The sequence below is a fragment of the Hibiscus syriacus genome, unplaced genomic scaffold (genome assembly GCF_006381635.1).
Source record: "Hibiscus syriacus cultivar Baekdansim isolate YM2019G1 unplaced genomic scaffold, ASM638163v2 tig00116964_pilon, whole genome shotgun sequence".
Taxonomy (NCBI): domain Eukaryota; kingdom Viridiplantae; phylum Streptophyta; class Magnoliopsida; order Malvales; family Malvaceae; genus Hibiscus; species Hibiscus syriacus.
The window spans coordinates 507,057-526,098 of NW_024063489.1; the positions used below are offsets into that span (position 1 = coordinate 507,057).

At 35.2% G+C, this 19,042-nt stretch overlaps 2 protein-coding genes and 1 non-coding gene across 4 annotated transcripts; 2 read left to right on the top strand and 1 right to left on the bottom strand.

The window, feature by feature from the left end:
* The first annotated feature begins 5,630 nt into the window (after positions 1 to 5,630).
* LOC120191011 (phosphatidate phosphatase PAH2-like) lies at positions 5,631 to 12,491 on the top strand. The gene is made up of 12 exons (XM_039194016.1): positions 5,631 to 7,402; positions 7,619 to 8,417; positions 8,633 to 9,213; positions 9,329 to 9,402; positions 10,290 to 10,374; positions 10,623 to 10,709; positions 10,874 to 10,946; positions 11,075 to 11,118; positions 11,477 to 11,605; positions 11,692 to 11,787; positions 12,120 to 12,261; positions 12,325 to 12,491. Exons 1-11 carry the CDS (start codon positions 6,095 to 6,097, stop codon positions 12,174 to 12,176), a joined length of 3,333 nt encoding a protein of 1,110 aa, XP_039049947.1. The 5' UTR covers positions 5,631 to 6,094; the 3' UTR covers positions 12,177 to 12,261; positions 12,325 to 12,491.
* A 2,169-nt stretch (positions 12,492 to 14,660) lies between these two features.
* On the top strand, positions 14,661 to 17,633 carry LOC120191081 (UDP-glucuronate:xylan alpha-glucuronosyltransferase 2-like). 2 transcript variants are annotated; one of them, XM_039194082.1, is made up of 3 exons: positions 14,661 to 14,883; positions 14,982 to 15,615; positions 16,500 to 17,633. In XM_039194082.1, exons 1-3 carry the CDS (start codon positions 14,686 to 14,688, stop codon positions 17,441 to 17,443), a joined length of 1,776 nt encoding a protein of 591 aa, XP_039050013.1. In that variant the 5' UTR covers positions 14,661 to 14,685; the 3' UTR covers positions 17,444 to 17,633. The 2 variants fall into 2 exon arrangements, with proteins under 2 accessions (XP_039050013.1, XP_039050014.1); XM_039194083.1 differs by having other exon boundaries at positions 14,748 to 14,888.
* Positions 15,728 to 15,800, bottom strand: TRNAR-CCU. Its single transcript has one exon. It is a non-coding gene; the product is annotated as a tRNA-Arg (tRNA).
* Positions 17,634 to 19,042: the final 1,409 nt, after the last annotated feature.

The following is a 19,042-nucleotide window of genomic DNA, read 5'->3' on the forward strand; positions in this document are numbered from 1 at the left end:
GCCACCATAGCCTTCAACTTAGACCAATAAAAATTAGCCTTAATCCTTTGGTAAGTTGCCTGTGTTCCAGAATGTCCCCCATGAGGTGAATCATATAGGATTTGAAGAATTTGTAATCTTAATGATCTATTAGCTCCAATATAAAATTTGCCCTTGAATCTAAGAATACCCTTTGAATGTCCACCTAGGGTCAGCATTAGGATTGACTGGTAATATAGATAGCCATTCAGTTGCCATATTATCCCCTTTATAGTTGCCTTCCACCTCCTGCACCCAACTAGGAATGATTAAGGTAGTACCCATAGTCATATACTGACCTTGATCTTCCCATTGTCTAGAAAGGGCATCAGTAACCACATTGGACTTACCCTTCCTATACTGAATAGAATAATCCAGACCCAATAATTTTGTCAATCATTTCTTCTGAATAGCAGTAGTTAATTTCTACTCCAATAAATATTTAAGGGTTTCATGGTCAGTTTTGATGATAATAGGAATGCCTTATAAATAATGCCTCCATTTAGATACTACTATTAGAATAGCAAGGTATTCACTCTCATATATAGATAGGGCAACATGTCTAGGGCTAAGAGCCTTACTAAGGTAGGCAATAGGTCTACCATCCTGTGATAATTCAGCCTCAATTCCTCTTGAACTGGCATCTGTTTCTAATTAAAAACTCTTGCCAAAATCTGGTAATGCTAGCACATGAGCACTACACATAGCATGCTTCAAGTTTTCAAAAGCAGTTAGAGCCTCAATAGTCCACTTAAAATTGTCTTTCTTAAGCATCAGAGTCAAAGGCTTACTGATGGTACCATAATTCTTTTACAAACATTCTGTAATAACTTGTCAATCCCAAAAAACCTCTCAAAGATTTTAGAGATTTTGGCACAGGCCAATTCTTCATAGCTGCCACTTTAGTAGGATCAGTAGAAACCCCAGAAGCTGAAATAATATGTCCCAAGTACTCAACATGAGTCTGTCAAAGAAGCATTTAAACATCTTGGCAAATAATTGATTAGTCTTCAAAACTTACAGAACTAATTTTAAATGAATAATATGATCAGCCATAGAAGTACTATAAACTAGAATATCATCAAAAAATACCAAGACAAATTTTCTTTAGAATGAACTAAACAATTCATTCATTAAGGCTTGAAATGTAGCAGGGGTATTAGTAAGCCCAAAGGGCATTACCTTGAACTCATAATGGCCTTGATGAGTTCTGAAAGTTGTCTTGTATATATCCTCAGGCTTAATTCTGATAAACCAATAACCAGACCTTAAGTCAATTTTAGAAAAATAGACTGCTCCATATAATTCATCCAGTAGATCCTCCACCACAGGAATAGGAAATTTATCCTTCACTATCATACTGTTTAGCTTCCTGTAATCTACACAAAACCTCCAAGTACCATCCTTCTTTTTTATTAAAAGACATGGAGAAGAAAAAGGACTTTTGCTTGGTTGAATAACAGATGAGGAAAGCATATTAGCAATCTGTTTTTCCACCTCAGCTTTCTGATTATATGGAAATCTGTAAGGCCTTAAATTGATAAGGATATCTTTAGGTTTAAGAGGAATAACATGGTCATGATTCCTTGTAGGAGGCAGTCCTGAAGGTTCAGCAAAAACAGAGTGATACTGGTCCAAAAGATGTTGGATAGCTGTAGGAGTAGTCTTGGAATCCTCCAACATATTGAATAATACTACATGTCCCAAAATAGGAGAATTAGAAGCTGTCATCTTCAATAGTGTAGCTCCTGAAATCTGCTGCAAAAAATTTGACTACTGCTGATCTTGTATAGTAATTTGCTTCCCCATATGCACAAAACTCATTGTCATTTTATTAAAGTCCACCAAGATTGGACTAAACAATTTCATCCAATCCACCCATAATACCATATCACTGCCCCCTAACTGAAGTAATCTGAAATCATGCATAAAAGAGTGTCCTTGCATCTTCCATTCCACCCCATTACACCTTACTGAACTGTAAAGCTATTGTCCATTAGCTACTGTAATAGCCAAAGGATGAGAAGTGTTAATCTGATTACCAACATCAGCCCACTGAGGTGTTAGAAAGCTGTGGGTACTACCACTGTCAATTAATATAATTTAATGGTCTTCCTTGGATTGTTCCTTGTATCCTCAATGTATTATACCCAATACATCCAGTAATGACATTTATAGAGATTTCTAATCTTTCCTCTTCTTGCACCATTGGCTGCTCTACTTCTGTTGAACTTTCTGGAAGTAAAACAATATCATCTTCAATCATCATATTTAACTGTTTAATTTTGCATTGATGACCTGGAACAAATTTATCTCCACACTTGAAGCATAAATTGTTTTACCTTTTACAGTCCAATAAATTTTGCTTTGGTGATATGTTTGTTGCATTTTTCTGTTGTACTAGTAACTGATTTGGCTTTTGAGTAGATATAGGATTTGGGTAAGATGAGTTTCTAAAGGCTGATCTCAGTCTTTTGCCCTCAAACTCCACTGACAGCTCATACAACTTAGCTTGCCTACATGCCTCAGAGAGTGACTTAGGTTCCAAAGCCTTAACTCTGTGATTAATATCTTCCCTTAACCCACTAACAAACAGAGAAACAGAAAATTATTCCCCTAGTGTAGGGTTTTGTAATAACATATGTGGCTGTAATTCTTCAAATTTGTCCTGATATTCTTCCACAGTCCCTTTTTGCACTAACTTTGTAAACTCCTCCACTATATCAGCAAAAAAATTATCACTGAACCTATGACATAGGTCTGCCTCAAACACATGCCAAGTAACATGATGTTTTTGCATAACGTAACCATCAAATCCTACTTCAGCCTTTCCTACTAAATACATTATAGCCACCTCAACTCTTTGTTCATAAGCAATACTACAAAGAGAAAAACATTTAAGACATTTTGTAACCATCCTCTAAGATTAAGTCCTTCAAAAATTGGCAGCTCAATTTTTGGTCTATGCCACATTACCCCTGACATGTTAGAAGACCCCCCAGTACCTCTTTTATCCACATCTACTGCCATTAACTGATTTCTAACATCACTGTTCTCCCCGATTAGATTGCCATTTTTTAAGCTAGTCAATTGGACAGGCAAATCCCCTGGTTTAGACTTAAGAATTCCAGGCTCCTCAGGTTTATAAGTAAACCGAGTCTTATCATTAATCACTGTCACCTTAACAAGCTGTTTACTACTCATATTAGATGAGTTAGGAGTCTGTACCTGATCCTCAGCTGACTGGTTTTGGTTCTCTTTCCTACCAGTCAGGATCTTCAAGATTTCCTCAACATATCCGTGATTCGTAGCCATCATTGACTCCAATACAGAAATCCTATTATCCCGAGTTTCCCACCATTTAGGAGGATTAGACTCATATTGTCCTTGTTTCATCAGTGTTGTTAATTCGTCCATCTGTTTCTGCAACCCAGCTAAATCTTCTGCCATGTTCTGATTTTTCTTGGGCATGCCACCAATCTTGCCAGAAACCTAAGCTTTGATACCAATATGTTATGGTTTGAGATGATTAGAAGAGAATTCGAGAAATAGATAATAGAAATAGAGAGAAATTTAGAGAGAAATTTAGAGAAGAATTACTTGTTCATTCATAACTTGAGAGATCAAAATGTTTCTACAACAGTCTTATTTAATTACAGGGCTAAAAATGTCATTTTGAAATAAGCCAGCTGTCCATTCTTATAACTACCTATAACAGACTAATTATATTTTCTTCTCCTTGCAGGTTGTTGGGCCACACGCTCTGGACTGCTTCACTCTTCTCTGCTGGAGACTTAGGCTGTCCACTGCTGCTTGAACCCAATAGCAGAATTGACTCCCTTTCTGAAGGTAATTGTCCCATATCCCCTTCTCGTATTTCAATCCCTAAATTCCCCTTTTCAATTCCTTCTCAAACCTCAATCCCTAACCCTTGACCATTACTTTCCCCAATTGTTTCCCCAATTTCTTCTTCTCTTCCACGCTTCTCTCCATGCTATCTCCTCCAACTGTAACAGATACCCAGAAGATCGTAACAGTCTAAAGCTTCATCTAAGGTTTAGGATGTTGACATGAAAACACAATCAGTTCATCATATGGTGGATTGATTTAGGCTGCAATGGAATTTGGAAGTGAATTCTTTGTCACCCTCCATTCACCGAGGGTGAAAGTTCCATGCATTTTAAGCTTTTCCGCCTCACAATGTATATTTAGAATTTTTTTAACTATTGATAGCACACACATACTTTATAGATACAAATTCTTGAACCCAAACTTATAAAGAGAATAACATTTCCTTTAACTACTAAAATCACTTAATGAGTTAATTAATACGAATCTTAAAGATATTAAGAATTAGCTCAATTGATTGGTACATACGATCCCTTTTCGTATAACATAGAGATAATAATGTTATTTCAGATTTTTCTACGAGCGTTCATGGCAAAATTGCTTAGACAATAGGGAGACAAAAAAATTGTTCAGATAAAGTTAGAAAATCTATTTATTTAATGGGTTATTTATTATCCGATAGAAATTATTAGGATTATATGATTATCTTTTAGAAGCATCAACATTACATGATGACTTTTGTCCGGTTCTCAAAACATATAAGTAATAGGAGATGATGCCCTACAATCCACGTAATTTTTAAAAGTCGACGTATAATTTATACGCATTTTAAAAATTATCATATAGTCATGACGGTTTCCAATTAAATATTGTCGGAACTGTCTTTTGGGTGGGTCCGACTTTGACTTGAATGACATAATATGCAATATGATGAACATAACAAGATCGGACGAAATTGTGTGTCTACAAATACTATAACAAACATTCTAGTAGTAAATAATATCTCTTATATGACCAATTTTTTTCATCAAAATATGCCAACGTTCATCGTTATAAACATAAAACACAATAGGTCAATACCTTGCATGAATTGGTCATAACTGCCCAACCCATTTCATGTCTATTTTATATAAAAACATTAGATTTAAAAAAACTAAATTTATTCGTAAATGTAAATAAATCAAATGCATATTTGTTTACATTTGTTTCAGTAATAAATAATATAAAATTTTTATTTATTTAACTTAATAAATATAATACACAAATTATTCGCGAATGGTTAATCGAATACATATCCAGTAATGTCATCTTCCATGATCATGAATACATTTATATTTATATATATATACACATACATACATAAGTGTGTTTTACGTTGAATGTTTTGTGTTTATGATTGTTTGGTCCTTGGAGAAAGACAGAAACTACTTAAATGGTATATTCCCATTTTCAGGTGGGATTAATATTTAGTATACACATTGTTCAAAATTTACGATTTATCTATTTTAAAATTAAATAAAACAAATAATATTATAAGAACACTCGTATCTTATATATGTCGTGCTCAATTCCAAAACAATAACAAATAATAACAAATTCTTAACATTGAGGTGATTTGATTTATTTATTTATTTTTTTGCTAGTTTTTGAGAGAGATAAATTCTGTCCTTTTTATTTATATTTATTGTAAATTGGGATTTTAATTTTTTAAATGACGCAGCATCTTCTGGATACGAATATGCTTTGATTCACGTCAACTACCGTTCTCGTTTTGGCGGTTTGGGTTTCTTCTTTTCTTTTTTAGTTTGGATTGTTTGGTTGTTCACATCTCTTTTTTACTTGAGTTTAATTTACAGCTGAGGAACACACAGAAGAACACGAGAGACAATGACTGTTCCAATTTTTCTGTTATATATGTAGACACGAACACATATTTATCTTGTTTGGTTTGAGTAATTCTTTTATTGTTTGTTTCTTTAATTTCGAGCATCTTTGCATTGAACAATTCCCAAATTGATACTTTTTGTCTATATTTTGCTTTCTTCATCTAAAACGAGCGAGGTTTTCTCTCTTGATTGATTGGAGTTCTTTAATTGTGTATTGAAAATTTGAGACTCTTTTATATGGGTTTTTTGGAAAATTAAAAGATTTACACTTTTTCAGTAGATTATGGTTGAAATTTCAAATATTTGAGATCTGGGGGGCTTAGAAATTCAAAGAAAAGAGTATGTATGCGGTGGGCAGGCTTGGTAGCTATATCTCCCGCGGTGTGTATACTGTTTCTGGTCCCTTTCATCCTTTTGGCGGCGCAGTGGATATAATTGTAGTGGAGCAACCCGATGGGAGCTTCAAATCATCGCCTTGGTATGTTCGGTTCGGTAAATTTCAAGGGGTTTTAAAGACAAGGGAAAAGGAAAAGGCGGTAAGAATCACTGTAAATGGCATCGAGGCTAATTTCAACATGTTTCTTGATCATAAGGGGGAAGCATATTTTCTCAGGGAGATAGATGTTGAAGAAATGGAACCTGATGCTGTATCATTTCCTTTGTCTTCTGGGGATGAGACAGATGAACCGTCGTCTGGTAATAGAAAGCCAATGAAGTCCAAGAGTTGCAATTATGATGTTGACGAGTCAAATTCAGTGGCTCCAGATGATGAGAGCCATGGGAAGCTTGTGGCTAGGACCAGTGCCCGGCGGCCAGGAATATTTGGGCTTGTTTTTGGACAGAGGTCAATAAAGAAGGATGGTTACCAGGAAGGTGCTAGTGGTTCTGGTGTAATGAGATCAGATTCATTGGAGCGTGCTGAGCTTGCTGCTGAGCTGCTGGAGGTGAAGTGGTCTACCAACCTTGCTTCTAATAGATCAAAGAATTATGCTTCAGGGATTTATTCTACAAACGATGCATTGGACAAAAAAGGTTCTCGAATGGGGATGCAGAATGATGAAGAAAACCTGTTTCAGACTTATGTACATGATAAGGAGGAAAACAGTGTTGATTGCCAGACATTACAAGACAAAACAGATTACTGCAACAAGCAAAAGGTCAGCTGTTCTTCTGGCTTTGAGAAACTAGAGTGTTTTGTTGAGGAAGTTAACGAACAAGTGTCTTGTGTAAGTGCCGGGCAACAAATTGTTGAAACCTACTCGTTAGGTGAAGGTTTTATTGAAGATAAATGCAAAGTAATAGCCAATATATCAGGAGTTATGGATGATAATAGTATAAGGAATTTGGATCATGATGAGAATGCGAAAGGTGTTCTCTCAGGATCAGGGATGAGTGGTCCTGATATACAATGTGAATATACGTTTGAATCATGTATTGATAAGCAGTTTGATGAAGAACTGGCTGGTAATGAGAACGTTTCAGACAATCTTCAAGCTTTTGTAAACAGAAAAATGTCAGAGAGCTCAGAAATAACATTAGATGGTTCCAGTGAGCAAACTCTTGAATCACTGCGCCTTTCTGACATAGGAAATGGTAAAGCACTTGTTCATGCTGAAACACTGCTTACAACAACTGGGAAAGTGCCAGAGGTGAGCTCTCATAAGAAATGTTCTGTTTAGTTGTAAGAGACATTTTAAACAAATTATTATTTTTAAGGATATTTATAATACATTATTCTTTTGAAGACAACAAAACTGCTCTGAACTACTCTAGAAATGATATTGAACTTAAGTTTTTCTTCAAAGAGCATTCTTGTGATAATTGAAAATTCTTGCTATACTGATGTACTAGGTGGTTTTCATCAGGTTACAGTTTCCAAGCCAGCTGAAGATATGGAGTTAGGTTCTACAGGTGCATTAACCATGTCAGAATCTTACATGGTTGGTGCTGATCTTGTAATTGGTTTGGAAGAAATTAAGTCACGTAGCATTCACATTACTGCCCCGGTTAGTGATTTTGGTGATCATGTTGAAAATGGGAAAAATATCAGGGATGTTGTTCATCCTTCTGTGGAGTCTGTTGATGAATCTGAGAACTTTTATGGTGTTAGTGACCCAAAGAGGAGTGTTCCACCATCAGAGAGTTCAGAGGATGAGCAATTCCGTTTCACTGACCTTGATGCATTCAAACTCCACGAACCAAATTGTGTAAATAAAGATCTTCCCTCCGTTTGTACTGAAACTGAAGAAGTAAATGGTCTATGTAATGTAAACAAGGAATCTTATTTAAATCTCGACAATTTTGTTCAGGAGAATCCATTAACCAATCTGGAAATCTCTTTTGAAAAAACAAGGATAGTCTCTAATCCTATTAGTATTTCTAGAAAGCATTGTGTAACTGGTGAAAATAATGGATGGCAGGTGGAATCACTTCCTAATATTAGCTCTTCTCTTGCCATGTTTGGTGTAAACAATCATCATCCTCTAAGCCATTCTCTAGATTCTAATTCTGAAACCATGAAGTGGGCATCAATCAAGAAAGATGACTCAAGCTGTATAAGGTCAGATGCAGATAAGGAACAGCCATTAGCACATGGAAAGTCTAGTTGTGAGGAAAGTCAGACTTCAGGGGAGTTTAAAAATACTCTTTACAATCCTACTGTCGGTAAGAGAACTTGGTTATCTTTTTCTTTTCTTTTTCCTTTCATTGATAAATAAGAGAACTTGGTTATTATGATGTGATGAATAAATCCATAGATTGTGATAAAGTACAATTAACTATTTGTTATGATTTTATTAAATGTAGAAAAAATATTCTCTATTTCTGGTGCTTTTTAAGCTGTAAATTGTAGAAAGTAACATTTGTTGTGCTTTGTGCAGAGATATCTCTTTGCAAACACTTGCTACATGAAGGGATGGGGGCTGAAGCTGCATATCAAGCATTTGATGCTGAAAAACTGGATAGCAAGAAATTTATTTCTTTAAGTCCCGCTGTTGTGAAGAATGATAGACTTGTTGTTCGAATTGGTGACCGCTACTTTTCATGGGATGAAGCAGCCCCTATTCTTTTAGGGATTGTTACATTTGGAAGTGAACAAATATTTGAACCCAAAGGCATGATACCCGTTGACAGAGCAGAAAATTCCATCGAAGGGGATCCATCAAAAGCCGAAGTCTCCCGTCGTGGAAGCTGGAGGCTTTGGCCTTTTTCTATGAGAAGATCAAGATCTGGGAAGGCTGTGCTGCTAGCTCCAGCTGATACCCGAGGTTTGGATGCTGAGAATGCTGTAGATGGTACTGTTGCTAGTGGCAATTATAGAAATATGCTTAAACCCAAGAAAGTAAAGAAGGTGATCAGAGCAATCACTCCGACCTCGGAACAACTGGCATCATTGAATTTAAAGGAAGGGATGAATCATATAACCTTCACATTTTCGACCAATATGCTTGGGAAGCAGCAGGTTTTTTTTTTTGTCTAAATCCTTACTTGAAGTTTATTTAGCTTTTTGTTGTTAGTCATTTCTGATTTTTCAGTTGTAGTCTGGACGTGCTCATTCAAAATCATGTACCAAACAGGTTGATGCCAGAATACATTTGTGGAAATGGAACACTCGTATTGTCATCTCAGATGTTGATGGGACAATTACAAGGTAAGTATGTTTCTGAGTTTTACTGATCCAGAGCACCTTGTTATGCCACATTATGGTTTAGATTGAGTACTGGTTAAACTTCATGTGTATGTCATTAAGTAGAGAATTAAATGTCAGTTTTAGATGACAGGTGACAGCCACATCTCACCCCACATGCTTCATGTTATAATGGGTATAACACTAAGTGGAGAATTGATTTTACTGGCTTTGTGAGGTGTTGCTCAGCCTTGGTACCTGAGCTTGTTTGCAGTTGATTTAGGTTGGCAATCTCCATCGTAATTGAGTCATTCCATCGATAGGCTGAGTTCTATATTAATTGCATGATAAACACGCTCATGCTATAGAGAGAAGAAAACATTGATATGGATGGTAATCTGTTTATTAGGGTGAAATAGAGAAAAACAATTTGATCATTTTTTAAGGTATATCATGAAAAATTAAAACAATATTCAGATTTCTATATTTTGATGGCACAAGAAATTGGCCATGGTTTATACTTCAGGCTGTTCATATGTTTTTATTTCAGTCACAAGAAATGTATTTGCTAGGAGTTTGAGCTCTGATTGCTTCCATTTCCCCCTTAGTTCTATGTTTCATCCAATGTTTTTTATTCATTACAATGCAGCTTTATCATTAATCTTTGGATAACCCGAGTATATTTGTTTTGTCTTCAAATCTTCTCTTGGGATGAAATTTCACATTTGTCCTTTTCTCGAATGAATTTTTCTTGTTTTCATAGGTCTACACAGCTAGCGTTACATAACCCTGATTGTTCCTTGTATTTTTTCTGTAGTTTTCTTTTATAATCTGGTTCTTTCTTAATTGCTGCTGACTGAGGTTTCATTTCCAGTCATTCCGGCTTCCCTAATTCTATTTTATGGATACAGGTCAGATGTTCTGGGTCAGTTCATGCCTTTGGTTGGGGTAGATTGGTTGCAGAGTGGTGTTGCACATTTATTTTCAGCAATTAAGGTTGGGCAATCTTACATTTAAATTTTCAGCTCATGATACTTTATTCCTTCTCGTGTTCACAACCAGAATAAACCTTTGGCTTGTAAAACCATGTGCATTTTAACTAAGGCCCTTGCATACAATCATTGTCTTATTTCAGATGGTATAAAGAAAAAGAGTTCTATATTTTACAGAGACTATAAAGCATGAATACGAATAACACTATTAATATCTTCAATACATAAAAAAAATCTTCTTCTATGTTGCAGGAAAATGGGTATCAATTGCTTTTTCTTAGTGCACGTGCGATATCCCAGGCATATATCACTAGAAAATTTTTAGTCAACCTTAAGCAGGTGAACTATGCTAGTTTAATGCTTTTCTTATATTGAACAGTAAAATGAGAGTCAAGAAGTTAAAACAAATTCATGTTTTTATTTGTGCTTTTTGTTTGGTTAGCTTACCACCATTGCTCATGAAAATGTGGAACTGTTTACTGAACATATCTTAATGCCTGTAGGATGGTAAGGCTTTACCAGATGGGCCAATTGTTATTTCCCCTGATGGGCTTTTTCCATCCCTATATAGAGAAGGTAATTCTTTACATGTCTTAATACCTCTTCAATCATATTAGAGTTTTGTATATATATATTTTTCCCTCACCCCGAAAGATACATCTAATCCACATTATTTATTCTTAAACATCCTATATATTTCTCAGTCATTAGAAGAGCTCCCCATGAGTTCAAGATCGCTTGCTTAGAGGTTAGTTATCTGCGCTGTCATATTTGCTTCTGATATGTTGAATTTATCTGGTATATTATTTTTACTTTTAAATTAGTTGCTATTACTTCTAGCATTTCAAGTTCTTATATACATCCAAATGGTTGCAAGCAAGTCTGAGAGCAATTAACAGTGTTTTGAGGGATGTCCTACGATTGTTGAACGCCTCGACAAAATTATATTTGAATCATTGAGTTATGTGACAAATTTATATAATTACAACTCTTGAACTTCATTCTTTATGATTGCAATTGGTCTTAATATTATGCATGGGAATTTTTGTCTCAAAATTCAATATAACTTAAAAACTTTGTGTTTTTTTTAATCTTTTGACATATAGGATATCAAAGCACTGTTTCCACCTGATTGCAATCCATTCTATGCTGGTTTTGGGAATAGAGATACTGATGAAATCAGCTATCTTAAGGTTGGAATCCCAAAAGGGAAAATCTTCATTATCAATCCAAAGGTAATCAAGGATCTCATTCTTAAAGAAAGTTGACCAAATGCTTCCAATGTTACTGCACCGAACTTCTAACGGTTTCAAGTTTGCAGGGTGAGGTAGCTATGAACCACTGTGTTGACAAATCTTATAGTTCCCTTCGTGATCTTGTTCATGCCATGTTTCCGCCCATGGCCTCCGCGGAGCAGGTCTTGTTACCTTTTCTTTTTCCATTGATGACAACATGGAGTTTGCTTCCCAATCGGAGCCTTTTGTGGATATGTATGTTGGTAACATGGTTGTGATGGTGACTAGGCTGAGTGTTGATTTACTTTTTTTTTTTTTTTGTGAAGAGAGGCCCGATTGTTCCCCGCTTTCTTTTTGATTTTCCATCCTTCACTTGGTTGACATCTATCATGCTGGACTAGCATGTTACGGAGAATATATTTCCTAAGTTCTCGAGCTTTTAGTTTAATTCATTTTAGGATGTTTCATTTTATCTATTTTGCTCTGCATCTTAATTTACTTCTATTAGTTACAGGAGGATTTTAACTCATGGAATTTCTGGAAACTGCCACCTCCTTTGATTGATATATGAAGATGTCAGCTAGATTAATATTTGCTTGAGCATTCAGATACCAAGATAGATGTACGATGTCTGCTATCTTTTTGGTGCTGTACAGGTAAAATTCGATGTTAGTTTCAATTATTTGTTAAAAAACTCAAGGTGTCAATTAACATTCTAGGATCTGCTTGGAACTTGAGTAGCAGTTTATTGAACACCATAGGACAATCAATATTAGACATTGTATTTGTGGGCAGAGACCTTGCACCTCCTTGCCTGCGCTTTCCAAGATTCATCTAGCTAGCACCGTTAAAGTTTCAGTGCATCTATTTTTCTGACTTTCCACCATGAGATTGTGCAGGAAAATTACAGGTTTATGTTCACCTACGGCTGTTGGCAAGAACTTCCAGCATGGTCTTGAAAATGCAGAGCTGTCCGATTCTCATTGTCCAAAGTGATTTAACTTGCATAGAAAGAAAGGGTTCAGTTTGATGTATATTCTGTATAGTGAATCCATGTGATTCGAGGTGGACAAATTGTTTAAAAGTGTAAACTTTTGTCTGCAATCTTTTATCGTATGTTCGGGAGCGGATAGAAAGAAACCAAATGATTTTTTGGATTATTAACTCGTTCAAATCAACGGATAGATGAACATATCATACAAGAAGAAAGGAGCAAAGGGATATGAACTCGAATCAAACACTTTACAAAAACAAAACCCAAACATTCAAGTGTTGCTCTGCAAACTGCAGTAGGTTTTTTATCTCACTGTCATCAATAAATCCGTTGCCATTGGCATCCACAGATTGAATTCCCTGCTTGCTCTTCCTGTTAGCAAACCATCCTCCCGAGACTCTTATGGCGTCGGCAAGCTCGTCTTTGCTTATCCGTCCATCGTTATCCTCATCAAATCTCTTTAACCATCTAGTGAATTCTTCAACAGTCATCACTCGTTTACCGTCAACGGAGTAGTTACGAGTTTTAATCGCCATTTCTGATAATCAAAATCTGCTTGTCTGCTCCTCTCCCGACACAATGGTTTGCTTCCCAGTTTGCAAGAGCTTGAAGGCTTCTCATATTACAGTCGTGCATGGTGCTTTAAGTCTTTGCGAATAAATAAAACATGGGAATTAATTGGATTAGCATAATTAAAACATGCAGACGCGTAATCAGGCTTTAATAATAATAAAACAATAGTTAACATATGCAAACATTTGATGCTTGTCCAAATCCGAGGAACCGAGGACGACAACAGGGGATTTATGTATAGAATTGTTGGCAGAAAAGGCCGAAGCCGCTTTGATTTATTATGTCAAAAGTATTATAGACTAAATTGCTTATTCGCCTAAACTTGCTGAATTTTCGAGCATTTTGGATGGTTGGTGCGTCATCCTTTTGCTTTAAAGTAAGCTTCGATTGTATCTTTCTTTTGAAATAAATTAATATCAGTTTGTAATAATTAGCAAGCCGACATTTGCTTCCAAATTTTGATACTTCACCTTCCCTTTAGGCTTTGGTCGTCTACTTTGTAATAATTTGGGGTGAGTCCTGATAATACCGATAACCAAACTAAATGGATCATCAATACATCATATATCATATGCTTATTCTCTTTTAAATAAACACTAATAAAATATATTGTCGAAGATTTAATCGATTTTCAACTGGAAGGGCTAAAATAGACGTTTCGTATCATGTAAGAAGTTGACAGGGCAACCAAATAGTTGTTGGAACTTGGAAGACCTCTAGAATTATTATTCACGAAAATTATTTCATGATATCACATTTACCCTTCTACCCCTTATATTTTGTCTCTATTTAATCTGATAATAATATTAAAAACCTTTTGTACCTAAAAAAAGTCGAGAAATTAAGCGGTCCAGAAAAGTTGGGAAGTTGTTGCCACCTCTTAATTTTATCATTATTGGTGAGGGGGAGGAATCCATTTCCTGCATGATTTTGGAAAGCAAACATTTGGTTTGAGGCAATGAATTTGGACTCCATCTGTTACATAACATTAAGTTTTATAATTATAAATTAATATGAATAAGCCATCCATATGATAAGTAATATTTACCTAAAATTCTTTACATAAAAAATGGATTTAAATTATGTGCTTTCTGTTTGAAAACATGGAAATTTAAAAGAAAAATTTGGATAATTTTTATAAAAAAAATAAATTTCAAATTGAGAAAAAAAAATCAAATTCAAGGACAATTTATATATTAGGCCTTATGAAAAAGAATTGGTGTACAAGTTTGTAGTTTAGTGCATTGAGGGGTATGTTGGGAAGATACGGGAATTGTCGCCAACAGCTTGGGATTGGGACTGAGATAGAAGTAAGCTATAAGCTCCGTAATAAGGGAACGACAGATGGAGTTTTTTAAATGGTCCGAGTTCTTTTGTGTTTTACTCTAAAAAAAATTGTATTTTAATTTATTGAACTACAAAAGAAGTTGTTATATAATTAATTATAACAAGTATACATACATCTATATATATATCGAGGAATTGCATTGAGGTAGGACACCTTAGCTTAAGGATGGGTGAGTTGGGGTTTAGTCTTCAAAAGATCATAAAGGCAGCTCCTTCAAAGGCTTTGGTTATTAGAATCAACCTGATTTTTCTTGCTTTCTTTCTGGTTATCTATGCATCTCTTCTCTTGCGCCCATCTTCTTCGCTCTATTTTCAGAATGCAGCATCGCTTGTTAGATGCTCTTTGCGTGAGTGCCATCACAAGGTAAGGTGAGCTGACTAAAATTCAATATTTGCTTTACATGTTTGATTTTGTTTTATCATTTTATCTGCCGGTGTCTGATGTTCATAAGGCTGTTGTAGGTGGAGAAAGGGGTGAAGATGAAGGCAGTCCTGGAGGGAGCTGAAGCCGTTAAACCGGAGATAAAGAGAAACTTGACAATGTTAGAGGTGCCGAGTTTCATTGATGAGATTGGAGGAGGTATTAAGATTGGGATGCTAAACTTTGAGGATGTGGATTATAGTGAATGGGAAAAACATGGAGAGACAGTCCCGATCCTTTTCGAGCGAGTCTCGGAGCTTTTCGAATGGCAGGACTTGTTTCCGGAATGGATTGATGAAGAGGAAGAGATCGACGGGCCAATGTGCCCTGAGTTGCCGATGCCGGACTTCAGCCAATACGATGACATGGACTTGATAGTGGCGAGACTGCCGTGTAAGTATCCTGTAGACGGGTGGGCTAGGGACGTGTTTAGGCTGCAGGTTCACCTGATAGCGGCAAATATGGCGGTTAAAAATGGGAAAAGAGATTGGAATATGAGGACCAGAGTGGTGTTCCTGAGTAAGTGCAGGCCGATGATGGAGGTGTTTCGATGCAATGATTTGGTGAAACAGGAAGGTGAGTGGTGGTACTACGAACCGGAAATAGCAAGATTAGAACAAAAAGTTTCTTTGCCAATTGGTTCCTGCAATCTGGCCTTGCCATTATGGGGACGAGGTATGTATCATTTTATTCCTACTTTCTTATTTAAGTTCATTGCATTACTTAAGGAATGGAAAACATAGAAAGAAACGAAGCAAAGATGGGAAAAAAATTAAAAATAAGTCATCGCGCCAGATAGGGGTCGAACCTATGACTTTCTGCTTAGGAAACAGACGCTCTATCCACTGAGCTACAGGCGCTGGATGAAAAAGATGTTTTATTACCCAATTTATCAATAAAGTAAATTAACTAATTAACAACTCTTTTTACTTTGAAAATTTCTTCATCACTTAACTGAAAAGTAGTCGAAGATCAAAAGTAGGGAAATGTAAAGGAAATAATGAAAGGAAAAATGGTAAAAAAGATGGGGTATTATTATAAAGAGTAGCTAGCTTTATTGATGTTAAATAATGACCAACTTCCAAGTAAATTGATGTTGCTTGCTGACAAAGTCTAAGATGTAGTTGTTATGGTTTTGTTGTCTTTGGCTCCACTGCTTCTTCCATAAATAAATCATATCTTCTACTATTTGTTTTCATTAGTTATGACTTAAGAATCGATTTTGTCAACTAAAAGTCGATGGGGACCTCTCCCAATTGATTTTTGTAACTTTCGAATCCCGCTATTGATGCTAACTCTTATAACTCATCATTGTAAATATATCGATTTCCTTCACATGCATTAACTCTTTAGTTCGACGTTCAACATCAAAACTGAGTCGGAATTCAATATGTCATCATATTTTTTTTCTTTATTTGCAAGCAATGTCACTCACCTTTACTTGCAGAAATAAATTTTATCAGCACTAATTAGTCCAGTTTGGTGATAATTAAGCACCCAAAAGTGATTGGAATTCCATTAATGGTTAATAACGGGAAGATAATGAATACACATTTCAGGAAACGATGAAGTGTTTGATGTCTCTGAAATCCAGCAAGCAACAACTACCCCCAAGCGTGAAGCCTATGCCACAGTCCTCCATTCTTCCGAATCATATGTTTGCGGAGCCATAACGCTAGCTCAAAGTCTCCTAAAAGCCAGCACCAACCGCGACCTCGTCCTTCTCCTAGACCGGTCCATCACTGAGCCGAACCGTGAAGCCCTTAAGGCGGCCGGGTGGCAACTCCGCTTCATCAAGAGAATCCGAAACCCTCGAGCCGAAAAAGGCTCCTACAACGAATACAACTACAGCAAGTTCCGGTTGTGGCAGATGACGGATTATGACAAGGTCATATTCATTGATGCAGACATCCTTGTCTTGAAAAACCTTGATCCCCTTTTCCATTTCCCTCAAATGACTGCTACCGGAAACGATATTTGGATTTTCAATTCGGGTATTATGGTGATCGAGCCATCGAATTGCACGTTCAAGCTTTTAATGAACAAACGTAAGGAAATATTCTCATACAACGGAGGGGACCAAGGTTTTCTAAATGAAGTATTCGTTTGGTGGCATCGTTTACCGAGGAGAGTGAACTTTCTGAAGAACTTTTGGGCCAACAGCACCGTCGAAACTGGTTTAAAGAGCCAGCTTTTTTCAGCCGAACCACCTAAGGTTTACTCGATCCATTACTTGGGGTTGAAGCCTTGGCATTGTTACAGGGATTATGACTGCAACTGGGACATAGGGGACCAACGTGTTTACGCCAGTGATGTGGCACAACTAAGATGGTGGAAGTTCCATGACGCCATGGATGTGAAGTTGCAGCAGCAATGTAGGCTGACGAAGCAAAGAAAGAATGACTTGGACTGGGATAGAAAAATAGCTGCAAAGGAAGGGTTCCAGGATGAGCATTGGAAGATAAATGTCACAGATCCAAGGCAATATAATTTGATGGATTAGAATTTGTGATTGTTACTTTATTTCTCTTCTCGTCATCAATCTTTTTGTTTACTTCATTTTGTAGAAACACGTTCTTGAGATGTTTCCCCCCATATAATTTATGCCTTCATAGCTACACGGGATATTACTTGTATGATCACACATTGATTAAAGATTTACACGTTACTTTCTGCAATATTTGGAGCACAGATTTTTCTTATCATTCCTGCAAATTTGCATTTGACAACATATATGCATAAATATTAAAATTTCATTTTAATTTTTATCATATATGTAATATAACTATGATTTTGTGTAATTATATACATTCAATCTTAGTTTAATTCAATTTTCGTAAATTATTATAGTATAACGCATCACTTTATATTTATATATATTATATACACAAATAATTAAATTTATAAAAATATTTATAATTAAATCAAAATTTTATATATTTAATTGAATAAAATTTAAATTCTCATATATATAATACATAAAATCAAAATTCATATATCGTCCTATACATTCATATCTAATTTTATTCCTAACTAACCTAAATTTTTAACTAGGATTGTGAATTTCTGGGGGGAAAAGTAATGGGTTTGTTTTGAGATGCAAGTTTCAGGCATTTAATAGAAGACTTCAATTCACAACAATGGAAATTAAAGGCCAAAATTCAATATATCCTTTTGCTGCAAAAACAAGTTTAAATCGATTGCCATTCTGGTGTTACTGATTCTCCTTGCATGTTAGTCTCAACCACCATGAGGGTCGATTGTCTTAACGGAAGCCGTATGACAGAGAAACTTGATTATTTGTGTGCAAGGCAAGAATTAGATCAAATGATGCTTGATTAGTGAAAGAAAATGTGATATTTGATTGAGCACATTTATGTAGGTGCACCTAACGATGCCTTGTGTAATATAAATTGAATCGTAGGGAACGCATCATATATATAAACCCATATCAGTGTAAAGTTAATATCAAACTAAGCAAAGTTTAATATTAGGATTATTATCCTGTGTATTGACGGTGAAAAAAAATCTATAAGTAGGTTTTGAATGTTAACATGTATTTTATTTAATGTTTAAAGTTTATTATTTAGAGTTTATAATTTAGGATTAGAATTTAAGATTTAAGGTTTATTTATTTCAAATTTATTCTTCAAAATATATCAATAAAACCAATACTTAAAAGAGAAACATTAGTTTTTTTACATTAAATTATTGGTGAAATGATTATAATTAAAGTAACAAAGGAACTTGTATCACATTTTTTTTTCTTTCATTAAATTTAATTTGAACAATTGTACTTTTTCTTAATAAAAATCAATAGAAATGTTTTATAAAGAAATATTCAGAATAATACAAATATTTGACAAAGTAATCTATATTTTACATATTAATATAATATTATATAAGTTTATGTATAAAATAAATTAGATAATATATCATAATAATTTTTAAATAAGTTTATCTTTTTATTTTTTAATAATGGATCATCAATGTTATATGTTATATGTGTGTCAAATATTTTTTGGATCAATAGTAAGCACTGATTGTATTAAATAAAAAGGAAATATCTAAAAATTTCAACAAAAAAAGTTAAAAATAAGAG

Excerpts from the sequence above, each read along its gene's own strand:
- LOC120191011 (XM_039194016.1), top strand. The coding sequence starts at position 6,095 with ATGTATGCGGTGGGCAGGCTTGGTAGCTATATCTCCCGCGGTGTGTAT. Across the intron at positions 10,375-10,622 it reads ATTTATTTTCAGCAATTAAG|GAAAATGGGTATCAATTGCT; the intron begins GTTGGGCAATCT and ends TCTATGTTGCAG. Across the intron at positions 10,710-10,873 it reads TTTTAGTCAACCTTAAGCAG|GATGGTAAGGCTTTACCAGA; the intron begins GTGAACTATGCT and ends TAATGCCTGTAG.
- LOC120191081 (XM_039194082.1), top strand. The coding sequence starts at position 14,686 with ATGGGTGAGTTGGGGTTTAGTCTTCAAAAGATCATAAAGGCAGCTCCT. Across the intron at positions 14,884-14,981 it reads TGCGTGAGTGCCATCACAAG|GTGGAGAAAGGGGTGAAGAT; the intron begins GTAAGGTGAGCT and ends AGGCTGTTGTAG. Across the intron at positions 15,616-16,499 it reads CTTGCCATTATGGGGACGAG|GAAACGATGAAGTGTTTGAT; the intron begins GTATGTATCATT and ends TACACATTTCAG.